A 12,867-nucleotide genomic window follows, 5' to 3' on the forward strand; every position below is an offset into this window, starting at 1 on the left:
TGCATATCTGATCTTATTTTCAGAGCTGACCTTGTACAAGTGGATTTCCAAGGCTAGCGGAGCCACAAGAAACACTGCTAAAGGCAGAAATCAAAGGTAAAGCCATTCTGTATCAAGTGCATTTTTTAAATTGTGTTTGAATCACATATTTGGTCATATGAACATGACTCATAACTCTGAGCCCTTTCCTTGGAATGTTTCAGGTCCTGGATGCCTAAACTTCCAAGTGTGATACTCAAGAAGAAATCCCTAAACTGCATTTTGGTGGACGATGGCAGAATATTCAAGGGGGGCACTGCTATGTGTTGTCCTGCTCTTTCACTCCACCCTATGCATTCTCCTTCGTTGCTACCAGAAAGAAGACTACAAAATGAAATTTTGTTCTGAGCTCCTGTATCTGTTCTTATGTCTTTGCTGTTCAAGGCATTGAGAATTGTCACTTCCATCAAAAGGTATGGCTTTTAAGCATTTTAACAGCTGGAATTATCTTTTGTGCACAGGCTCAGAACATTTCCTCTCCAACAACAGAACTAATTTCTGCTAATCGTTTAGACCTCAAAGGTCATTTAAAGATCCAGTGCTACAAGTGGTTTCTTTTTAGTCTCCTCCTTTCCTGGTTCTTGGCCTCAGGACATCTCCTGGTGTTGCTGTGTCTTGCAAACAGGTATGGCCAATCAATTATTCATGTGAATCTCCCATGAGAGAGAATGAGATTTATTATTATTTACTGATCAATTATTCCAGTGAATCTCCATGACTAAAAATTCTCCCATGCACGAGCTCTGCAGGATCTTTTCAGTGAACACAGCAGGAGTAATTTAGCTCTTTTCCATGGGCTAGACAGATTGTCAGATGTTGCTTTAAAGAAACAACACATTGACCATGCTGCTCCTACAGCTGTCAGATGTGAACTTTCTTCTGTTACTCCCAGGATGGTTTTCAGTCCCTCTTCAGGGACTCTGCCCTTCTGTATAGGACTTGTTTTGGTGGTGTCATTTTATGCTCCAGGTACAATCTGCAAATTCATGAAGTAAATTCTTTCTGACTCAATAACCATAACTGAGGCTCTCTGCAGTGTTGCACAAAGTTGGTTCTTTCTCATCCACAGACAGCAGTTCAATGACACCTAAGGTTTGTTAAAACATCAGATGTCCAAGACTGAGGTCTTCACCCTAGACTCTTCGGCAGCAGACAGGGAAAAAAAGGTCCTTTCAAGGTGAGACTCATCTCACCCTTACACAGAATGCATTTATGTAACACCAATTTTAGAACCGGTTTCTCATTGCTAAGTGGAATACCCTCCTAGAACAGATAATAGAGTGAGTATGACAGTTGTGGTGGCTCAGGAAATAAATTCAGAGGGATTTTACAGCCAGAGGGATTGTTTTGATCATTCAGTCAGACCTGCTGAGTACTGGCCAGAGAACACCTGCATCCAGCCAAGATGCTTTAGCTGAGCTGGTACAGGGGTTAGAAACCAAGGATGAGACTGAAAGCTGACTGATTCATTCCAATGCCTGGTACCCTTGAAGCTGCAAATCTGCATGTTTCTGGGGTAGCTTCCATGCCCTTCATCTAGTGACTCTGGCTCTAATATGCTAGATAAAAAAGCTTTCTATGCTCAGAAATAATTCTCATCATCAATAGAAAACACATCACCCTTGTACATCCTTTCCAGTAAAGACAATACATGATGCAGAAGCAAACATAGGTCTAAGCCTTTGGTAAGAGCTGTTCTCTGTGCAAGAAGTAAAGCCATTTTGCAAGCTGAGGAGAAGGACCAGACATATCTCAAGAGAAACCAACTGTGTAATTATCTGCACAATGAAATGATGATTACTTATCAAGAGATAAGTACCTCCAGCGACTGGAAAGGGATCCTCTGACATGAGCAGAGCCCTTCTGTTTACAGACTGGACATTCGTACACAAGCCAAAGTGAAGTTGTAGTGTTTACATTTGGGCTTGCCCACTGAAAAGCTGAAGTCTGTAATTGCTTCAGGAAGTGGACAGCCCTAGGACTAAAACCCTGTTAGAGTTTTTTTTCATCTAGAAAGTTCACGCAAAAAGGGGCAGAAGCCTACAAAAATATCAGAAAGGGAGATAAAGAGAAAGCAGAATAAGTTGGAAGTATAAAAATGCAGAGTTAAAAAATATCAGAGAATAAACTGAAGAAAAATATTTACGTATTCTGGCAACATTAAACATAAGAAAAGTAAAATTTAGACTAAAATTCACTGTTGTACATGAAAATGCTAAACTATTTGGTTCTGTGTTCCAACATAGGGAGAGCTGGGTTTGCACATGCTAAAGAAAAACATGTGGGTTTTTGTTCGATTTCAGTCCTTGCCATCTATAAATGGCATTGTTAGAGAATACCGGCGATAGATGTACCTGGATGCATGCCATGGTATCAGGTCTGTTGCTTTTCACCAAGCAAGGCGCAGCTGGTGTGATAATAACACGTAATGGATCACAGTTCAATAGTTATCAGCTTAAACGCTTATCAAAAGAGCATATTTTAAGCAATTCACCACAAACTCAGAGATTCAAAAACAGAACTGTAGAGAGTAGTCCAAAAATTGTTGAAAGAATCCAAAGAAAAAAACCCTGAAAAGCTGAGCTCAGCTTGCTGCTTAGTCTGTCTAACTGGAGGACAGCTACATTGAAAGTCACCTGGAATGTTCAGGAGGAAGGCTACAGCAGGCTTCCTGAGCACTCACTTTAAAGGAAAAAGTATTGCAAATGTATAAAACTCCAGGAAAAGAGAGAGAGAAAAATACTCTATTGTGTCACATAAATAAAAAGCCTGTGCAGCCCGAGGCTGGGAGACACACATGACGGTGTGCTCCGGGCACAAAGGGTGGTAGTTGTTCTGAATTTGCTCCTCACTGCTGTTTGCAAAGCAAGAACAAATCAAAAGGAAAATGGGAGGCTCTTCCTCCATGAAAAGAGATAGAAGAGAAATGAATCTGAATGTTAGAAACAGGAGTTAGTGGTCAGAGAGCATCTGTGAAAAGGACTGAGCTCCCAGGAAAGCACCACAAACTGCAAAACTTGGAGTGACTCGCAGAAGCATCTGTGTTCTTTCCGCTAGAACCGAAGTTGATGCAGGACCCACACCAGCACCTGTTCCCTGAAACGCATTGCCCAGGCATGCAGTTGTGCAAACACGCAGGCGGTCACAGACAAGTAGGACACCTGGCTTGCACACACTGCAGTAGGTCGTGTATACACTCAAGCCGAGAGAGTTACAAATGGGCAGGGAGCATCACACACAGGCTGCAGTCATGTGAACACCTGCATGCCCAAATGTGCAGCGTAATGCAGGCACTTTCATACAGCAGAGTGGGACACACAACTGACTTGTGCACATCATCATCATCATAAGCCCAGTGGAGTGTTAGTGACTGGAATATGGAGATAGTTTAGTAACACACACAGATGGTGACACAGATCTCATGCTCTCCGGAGCAGCGTGCATGAATGCACTGTGGCTTATATAGATGCACACTGTCTCAAACCGCCCTGAGTGGAGGATCTCACCAACCAGCAGAGAAACGCAGTGTATGCTTACTGCTGCCAAGATGTACACACTCCTGTACTCTCCTGTGGACCAGCAATGTTCTCAAACACATACACACCAAGTTCAGTGGTCACACCCTTGCACGCACCTAAGGGTCCTACAAATGCAGTGGGAGCAGATGCATGTTTTCCTGCTTACCCACAGGGTGAGCATCAGAGGAGACGTGGCCATGTCCACTGGGCACATCTGGCCCCCATCAGTCAGTGGGGAGAAGGACCTACTCATCTCACCGACGTCTGAGTACAGCAGCAGGTTTATGCCTCACCTTTTCCCTCTCCACCAGCTGGCTGAGGATGTTGGGTGGCAGGCCTGGGTACGGATGGGGGGGCTTTCAGGCAGATCCAACTCCTTTTGCCTCATCTCTTCCACACGCATGCTGGTGTGACTCTTGCAAACACAGAAGTGACCCTCTCTTCCACATGCCACATACTACTGATGGGTACCACACGCAGCACATCACACAAACGCGGATGAGACCCTCATACATGCGTGCAGCAGTGAGTTACACCAGTCGCTAATTCTTTCAAGCACACTGGCGTGAGTCTTCTCATGCACAGGTGTGTGCAGGCACGTACACAGCCAGCTTACACACACACACAGAGTCACACACAGGCAGCTGGGTCTCCCACGGCTGTCATGTAAGCACACATACCGGTCAGTCTCCTGTATGAGTGAGTCTCACCTGTGGCGGGGGGGGGGGGGGGCACATACACAAACCCACGGGTGTGACATATGCAGCTCAGCCTCAAGGTGTGTGCTCACATGCCCCCCGGTGAGTCACACTCCCAGGTGTCTCTCACATGCATGCATGTGCCTCCTGCACAAGCAAGCCTATGTGCACCTTCATATGGGGTTGAATTTCATGCAAGATTGAGTTCCTCACACGCAGCCGTGGGATAGTTTTGTACACAACCACGCACATACATATCCCACAAACAACATACAAGACGTAGCACAGAGGCACTCGGGGAGGCATGCCCTGCCTTTCAGGTACAGCCGTGTACACGTGGATGTGGGCGCTACGTGGGCGAGTCTCATACATACTTGCGCATCCTCTCACCCCCGCACAGGCACACGCACACGCAGAGTCACACAGATGCTGCAGAGTGAGTCAGGCACACCCAGAGCAGGCTGTGCACGCAGCGTGGGCGTTCATAAACAAAGCACACACGGAGCCTTGTCTCAGACACACACGCACGAGTGTCGCACAGTTGAGTGTGTCACAGATGCACACACATGGTGCATCTCTCACATACACGCAGGTGGCACACAGAGCAGTGTCACATGCACTGAGGCGTCTCATGCATGTGCAAGTCATGCATGTGCTGCAGGCAGGCAGGCACACGTGGAGCAAGTCGTGCGCTCGGCCGAGTGTTGCGGACACAGACACCTGGGGATGTGTCACACACACCTGCGCACTTTGTACATGCTTGGTGTGTCACACGACGTCTCTCAGGCAAAATGGATGTCACACACTTGGGTGCGTGTCGCAAATACACCCAGGGCGCCTGGAGCGTGCAGAGGTGCCCACCGCCCGCACCCAGACACGGGTGCCCATGCCACGCGGGCGGTGCTGCCGGCGGGCAGCCCACGGGGGTCTCGCAGCCCACGGGGGTCTCGCAGCCCACTCGGCGCCTCGCGGCGGCTGTGGCAGCGCCGGCAGGGGGGCGCGGGGGGGGTGGGGGCGCGGCTGCGCGCGCGGCTGGGGCACACCTGGGGGCGCTACCGCACGCGGGGCCCACAGGGCCCCCCTCCCCTTTCCCCCACTCCCCCCCCCCCCCCCCCGGACGTTTCTCGTGCACCGGCGCACACGCGGCGTCCCCCCCTCCCCGTCACTCACGGACACGCTGCCCCGCCGACACCAGCGCCGCACACGCGGAGCGGCTGCGCGCCCGGCTGCCCCCCCCCCCCCCCGGCCCGCCCCGCCCCCGCCTCGCCCCCTCCCCGCCCGCGCCCGTGGGCTCCCGGCGCCGGGGCTGCCCCGCTCCGCCCGCGCGTGGCGCCGCCGTGGCCCTGGAGCGCGCGCGGCGCGGCGGGGCGGGCGCGGGGCGCGGCCAGCGCGGGGCCTCCCGCAGCCCCGGCGCGGAGCGGGCGCGGGCGGAGCGCGGCCGCGGCCCGGCAGGATGTCGGGCTCCCGCTGCCAGACGCTGTACCCCTTCTCCGGGGAGCGGCACCGGCAGGGGCTCCGCTTCGCCGCGGGGGAGCTGATCACGGTGCTGCAGGTGCCGGACGGCGGCTGGTGGGAAGGGCAGAAGGAGGACGGGCTGCGCGGCTGGTTCCCGGCCAGCTACGTGCAGCTGCTGGAGGTAAGAGCGGGGCCGCGCCGGGCGGGCGGCCGGGCCGGGGAGGGGAGGCGAGGGGAGGGGGCCGTGCCGCAGCCCCCCGCCGGGCACGGCCCGGGCTGCGCCGCCGGTGCTGCCGCTTGTGCGGGCGGCGCGGGGGGCACGCGGGGCTGCAGGGCGCCGGTGCCGCCGGGACCCGCCCGGGCATCGCTGAGTGCCCGGCGCCGCGGGGGGCTGCGGCACGGCCCCGCTCCCGCTCCCGCCGCCGCAGCCGCCGAGGGGCCGGGCCGGCGCGCCCCCAGCCGCGGGCCCCGCTGGCCCCGGCGCTTTCACAGCCGCTGAACGGCACCACAAGTCGTGGGCGAGGCGGTGCAGCCCCTGTCAGCCGTGCGTGCGGGCCAGATGCTGGGCAAGATCCTCGCCCTCCTCGCTTGCTCCCGCTCCCCGTCCCTCTCCCGCTCCCCGTCCCTCTCCCTCTGGTTTCCTTTCGCTGAACGTCCCTTGGCTTTGCTTTCCGGATGAAGTAATCCCCGTACGTCCCTTCTGTTGCAACAGTTCCCTCGGCTGGCTGGAGGCACCTTGCCGCTGTATGTGGGGCATTGCCCCGGAAAGCCCAAGCAGAGTTAGAATCAGTCGCCGAGACTCTGAGGCTTTCCGTCACGATGCCAAGAAGCTCCGTTAGCTTCCGTTGTTTTCAGGGCCCTGACAGCCAGGGAACGGCTGTATTCCCACCGCAGGACTGCTTGCAGCTGAGCTGGTTTATTGCTTTCTCTCCTGTGCAAACAGGACGCAATGTGAGTGTAAAATAACACATCCGTGAAGAGTGCCTTCACAGTCTCTGCATTTCTGAAAGGGAAAACTGAAACACCTCATGCGCCAAAGCAAGAACCTGCCATGAGCCCATCAGCCCTTCCTTTGCTGACCATGCCCTGTAGTCATTTGCAATTTAACCTAGCACGTGGGTATGGAGATGTTCTGAAGCAATGTCCTTGTGGCGACCAGGCCAAAGTGGTTAGCTGCACAGTGTTCCTTGGGTCAGCCTCTGCTTGTCCTCCAGGTTTCTAAGGGGCCTCAGAGAACCTGCTTTGCTTAGATGCGAGGCAGGCACTACCCACCCCAGGTTTTCCATGCACACCCTCTGGGGAATCCAGGGTGGCAGAACGGGACCTGCCACATGCATGCAGAGCAATGTCCTGTGAGCAAAAGATTCTGTGCAAAAGGACGTTTTGCCTATAGAGCTGGCAAAATTGCCTTTTGGTTCCTCTAGTCCAAATGAATTAAAAAAAACTGTGATGTTTCTGTTGAGCTTCTGTTTCTCATTCCTACTGGGAAAGTCACGGAAGTAGAAGCAAAATTTCCACACTCAGTGCTACAAGAGTGAGGCCTGGGACTTTCACGTGCCCCTGAAGCACTTGGGATGTTTTCTGATAAGCTTAAGAATGTGGGAGTCCTTTTGTTTGTCAGTTTTCCCACTTACAAGATTGTTTACTGAGATGTGTCAATGTTTGTGGTTTCACAAATTGCTAAATATTTACACATCTAACTAGGAATTTAGGAATTGTTTGAGGCAGAATGTATCATGAGATGGAAGGAACTCTGCTGAGCAAAGGCAGTGGGAAATCACTTCTGTGTATGCAATACCTTTGCTTTCCTATCATCTCCCTCTTGGAAACTCCTCTTCTCCTACTTAAGTCTGAGCAAGTTCCAGCTTCCACTGTGCTCAGACCAGTGCCTGCTGCCCCACAGGTGTGCCCTTCCGACCCTCGGCTTGTGTACCGCTGAAAACTTTGCTGCAGGCAGTTGTGCACACAGCCCAGCCTCCTTTCTCTTGAGCAAACCTGCAGAAAGAAGGCAAGACAGACAGCAAGTGCCAAGTGGTGGTGTTCACTCTGGCATGTTTTCATTTTCTCCACAGGTTCTGCCTGGTAAGGACTGTGAGCTAGAGTTAATAAATATGTCAAATGAGAGCTAAATAACGAAATCAGCCAAATTTATGGGACCACAGATACTTAGCATACATGAGAGTGAAGTAGATGTGTGAGAAGAAGTATCTGTGTGTCTCTCAGGGCTCTGTGCAACTAGCCTTTCCCTCGTGTGCAGGCGTGTAGCTGGCTTGCTTAGGGACCTGATCTCACTGAAAGATGCTGTGATAGAGATACTGTCCCTCTCTGTTCTTTGATCCAAGTCCCTGTCCAACCATTGATACTGGAGCTGGCGTCAGGGAGGTGATGACAATGGGTGGTGATGATCACCAGATGGGGCCATGAACACGATTCTCCTTTTAGTACCAACCAGCACTTAGGCTGGCTTCAGTTGGCCCTGGCCCTGCAGCTTTCGTTAAGGTTCCGCATTATGTTCTGAGCTGAACGTAACCACAGGCAGTTGTTGAAAGAGGAAGATGTTATTCCCGCCTTCTGTGATGCCCTTACTTCCCCATGCTAGTTCACTCCAGCAAGTACCTATGCTCTTCTCTGTAGAGCCCTGTACCTCACTGTCCCGAAGGACAGCTGGCTGCATTTTCTGCCAGAGTAGTGGATGAACATGGCTTGTAGCATTGCCCGACGTGTGCCAGGGCAGGGAGGGTTTGCCCTGCATGGCACACACCTTTTCTCCTCTCAGCAAAGTCTGTCAGGAGGCTGCGTGCGACCAAAAGGAGACGACCTTCTAAAGCATTTGTGTCTTTAAACCTGGCACTGTCTATAGACAGGCAGGCTGGATTTTCTTATCCATACAACTTCACATCTACCAACGCTGAAATCTCCCCTGACAGTGCTCTTATAGTCTGCGCTGAGTTTTGGTCCTCAGCTGAAAGAGGAAAGCAAGGAAGGCACAAAGGACAGCAGGTGAGAGGGGAGTCTCTTCCACCCTTGAGCAGTTTAGCAGCCAGCCTGCACTGAGCTGGTTCCTGCTAGACAAAAGAGGAGGAATGGCTGTTCCTGATGCTCTCTCCGACCTGGGAGGAACTGTGCTGCTCCATCTGCATCTCTTCACGGGCAGACGGGCTGCAGAGCTGCCAGCGCCAGTCCTCTGCATGCTGCCACATGGCTCTAGCTGGCTTATCCGGGAGCTGAGAACAGGGCAGGGTCCTCTTCTGTACTGGAATGAAGCTGGGTTAATTAGCACTGATCATATACAACTGTGGGCTGGCTTCAGGGGCGGTGGGTTGGCCGATGTAGATAAGTTGCATGTGGGACTTGTTCTGTTAAGTGGTTGAGAGCCAATGAAGAGAGAGCAGCCAAGGAAGAGAAAGGGAGAGAGGAAGAAGCGGAGAGAAGAGAGAGCATGCCCTGGATGAGGCAAGATGTGGAGAAGGCATCAGAGGGACTGTATGAAGCGTATGCTGGTATGAGGTGGTAAAAAAAGATCTTGTGGTAGCTTGATAGTCTGGAAAGTGCTGCAACACTCCTCCTCGTGCAGACCCACACCTTGTGGTAGCTCTTGGCTCTGGTGGAGAAAAATAGGTATCTGTGGTTGGTGGTGAACCAGAATGGGGTTTAATGGCAAATGTGGAGTTGGTCAGCTCTAAGAAAGCCATGAAGATAGCTTGTGGGAGATGAACTCCAGTGCTAGAGATGGATGTTCCTGAGGGATTGCTGCCTTTGCTTCCTGAGTTCTCTTGCTAGCAAAAAAGTTTGTTCAGTTCATTCATCACAGATCAAGGAAAGGACCAAAACTGTAGTGAATGTGGAGCGAGAGAGACACAGGGAGGTAAAGATGTTTGGCACCCTTTGGTTCCAGCTCCTGTGGTTGCCGCAGGCCCACAGTGGTGGGTTAGAAGAAAGCGATGGCTGGAGATTCCTGCTCATGGCAATGGTGGAAACAATGAGAGCTGGAGGAGTGTGTGGTAGGGATAAGCCAGGAACAAGATGTCTCTGTGAGCTCTGGAGAACATACAGTTGTCAGAAAGCAAAAGTGATACCATGAATCAAAAGCAGAGAGCAAAGTGAGCAAGGGAGGGTGTTAGCTCTGTGACAGGGTTCCGGATGGGTTCCCTAGGGCTGGGCTGGTTGGCAGCAGGCAGGGAGGCTGCTGCAGTCTTGTTCACAGAATTGGAGTTGGAAGGCACCTCTGGAGATCAGCTAGTCCAGCTTCCCTGGCCGTGGCTGGTCAGGTTTTGAATATCTCCAAAGATGGAGACTCTACAACCTTTCTGGGCGACCTATTCCAGTGTTTTACTAGCCTCACAGTTTTTTGTAGTGTTTAAAAGGGATTTTCTGTGGTTTTATTTGTGCCCATTGCATCTCATCCTTTCACTGGACACCACTGAGAATAGTCTGTCTCTGCTTTTCTTACTGTCATCCTATCCCATTGCTGCTGCTGCCGCACACCCCACCCCCCCCAGTTTTATACATATTGATAACATCCCTCTTGATTCTTCTTGTCTTGATGTTAAACAGTACCAGTTCTTCAGCCTTTCCTTGTATGACAGATGCTCCAATCCCTTAGTTGTGGTCCATTGCCAGACTCTCTCCAGCATGTCCTTGCCTTCCTTGTGCTGGGAAGCCAAGTACTGTTTCTCATACTGTTGTGCTCTGACAGGTAGTAGGTTAATGGAGAAACAGCCCCTAGCCAGTATTTCCTGAACATGAGAATCCATTGACACCAGAGGAATCTGAAAGACTCCTGCCAAATTCATATGGTTTTGCTTTGACTGAGTTTGGTCTATGAGCAAGCAACACGCTTCTCCATGTTCAAGGGCTCGGGGAAGGAGTGATGTTGTTGCTTGTGATGCATGTCCCACTGAGCAGATACACCACCAGCTCCAGCCTTCACCCCCCTCTTTGGTGGTTTATAGCTGTGTCAGCCATAAGACCTGAATGTCAGGGACTAGCAGCTGCATCTTTTGACCGTTTCCTCCCTCATGCATACTTTTATATTTTTGCCTGACTTTTTGGCGACTTGAGGAGAGCCATACAGGGACCCTCTGTGCCAGGCTGTTGCCTGGTAGTGTTATCACTGAGAGTGGTGTTACTGCTCTGTCCCAGGTTAAGCAATTGCCCTTTCCAGCCTGGTGCAAAGAAGAATCTATGCAGACACAGGTGATGAGCAGTCCTTCAAGCCAGCACTGCTATGGTGAGCACACGTACAGAGCAAACAGAGCATGGTATGTGACACAGTGAGGGGTTTCTTAACAGCTGAAGGCAACAAATGTGTCCTATCCAGAGGCTGACTGCCTCTGTGCTCCACCTGCACCAGAGATGCTTGGGATGATGATGTGTGTAGAAAGATCTATACAGCCCTAGACCTGAGAGCAACCTAGTACAAGTCTTGTGTGTGTCCCATTTTGTCACAACCTTTACTAGTGCAGGGCAGCGTAGATATCAGGAGGGCAAGGTGGTGTTGGACCTCTTGGGTATGCAGTCTGGGGGTTGCTTTGCACGGGACCCTCTGGGGAAATGCTGGCTGTTGTGTCTGCTGTTCTAGAGGACTGATTTTCAGAGTGGTGGGGAGATGTGTCATTCAGTCACATTTGCAAGCGGTTTGTTTGAAAATCTATTTTGGGCATTGCTTTTTTGTATTTGTGGTTAGCTAGAAATCACTTATATAAGCAGCAGCAGTAGCAACATATGCAAATTTACTGAAAATTGTCAGCACTTTTTATAGCTTCAGTCATCCCACAGATGTAAGTCTCTGTGAAGCACAGTGTGTGCTTCCAGCATGGATGGAGGTGGCTCTGGAATCTGAGACAAGCATAGGACTGACTGCTGCTGCTGATCTTGTCTGCACTTCCACAGCTTGATTTGCCTGAGCTGTGAGGCCCTTTGGAAGGGAAGGGTTGCACGCTTCCCCCTGATGCATGGTGCATGTGCAGGCATCGGACAGGGTTTTTTTTATACATTATTTCCACTGCTGTGTAGTATTCGGGGGGGTAATCACCTCGCCTAACCCAATGTGTGGCATCTGCCATGTGGATGTTGAAATGTGCAAACAGCTGAGCCTGGAGGCTGCAGCATGCTTCGCTGCGGGAGGCATGGCATGAACTGCTTCATGCCCAGGTAGTCACAGAGAAAAGTGTTGAAAGGAATTCATAGAAATAATAATGCCTTTAATTTATTTTGCAATAGCAGAGAATGTGTAGAGGATTTCAGTGCCAAACCGTGTCTTGTCATAAGATGATACGATCCAAGGAGACAGTGTGCTCAAGGAGAAACTAGAACCTGCCACCTGATGAGCAGGGAGAATTCCATTTCATAACAAAATTCAACTTCTGAACATTTATGTGAAACAGTATTGTGATGAACCCTCTTATTTTTACAGAGAAAAAAATTATGGTTTATGTTTCTCTTTCTTCACATTAGTGATGGAGCATATTTTGACCAGGAAAAACCCCAAAACATTTTGTCAGAAAATATCCAGCCAGCCCTAGAAATGAGCATTACTGTAGGCAGTACTACAGTGTGACAGCTGTGCTGTGTGCTGCCACAGAGAGGGCTGGCACGGGCAGCTGTCGTGGGAGCTATGTAACGTGTACGATGATACACTTGGAAGAGCGGAGATGTTGATACCCATTGCAACAGAGCTTTTCCCGATGACCGTACAAAGAAGAGTAAGGTTGTGTATGGGAAGTATCTGCCTGGCTGTGAGTACCTGAGGCCTGGGAAACTTGTATGTGGTGTCGGCACCTCCTGCACGCAGCAATGGTGCTTTGCTTTCTTAGCAGGTTCTTCTACACCCTTGGAGTATGTTACCTCACACTTTCTCATTCCTCCATCTCTCCACTCAAAAATCAGCTCAACATAAGTCCTGGAAAGCAACAAGGACTGAGGGGATGTGTGACAATTTGGGGTACAATTTTTGCTGCTTTTTTCTAAAGATATTGTGGAAGAAGTCACGATCCAATATGTAGTCTCGTGTGGTGGGAGAGGAATCTGGTCCTTAGTCCAGTGTGATAAGGCTGTGGGTGCTGAACCCTTCTGTAGGTGGCTTGGCTAGGGAGAGAGCATGGTGCTGTGCTCGGGAACCTGTGCAGTGTCTGACACTGCAAGCTGAGCAGTCCAGC

The 12,867-nt window shown here is 50.9% G+C and overlaps 1 protein-coding gene across 4 annotated transcripts in view; it reads left to right on the forward strand.

Moving 5' to 3' along the window:
• The first annotated feature begins 5,558 nt into the window (after nucleotides 1–5,558).
• GAS7 (growth arrest specific 7) overlaps nucleotides 5,559–12,867 on the forward strand; it is a 102,788-nt gene continuing 95,479 nt past the window's right edge. For 2 of the 4 annotated variants that reach the window (XM_055723712.1, XM_055723726.1), the window contains exon 1: nucleotides 5,563–5,891. In XM_055723712.1, coding sequence (XP_055579687.1) covers nucleotides 5,709–5,891 — 183 coding nt within the window. In that variant the 5' untranslated portion in view covers nucleotides 5,563–5,708. Of the gene's footprint in view, nucleotides 5,892–12,867 lie in introns of all 4 variants that reach the window. The other 2 variants (XM_055723730.1, XM_055723720.1) reach the window with 2 other exon arrangements.

Source organism: Falco cherrug, chromosome 1, assembly GCF_023634085.1.
Source record: "Falco cherrug isolate bFalChe1 chromosome 1, bFalChe1.pri, whole genome shotgun sequence".
NCBI classification, from domain to species: Eukaryota; Metazoa; Chordata; class Aves; order Falconiformes; family Falconidae; genus Falco; species Falco cherrug.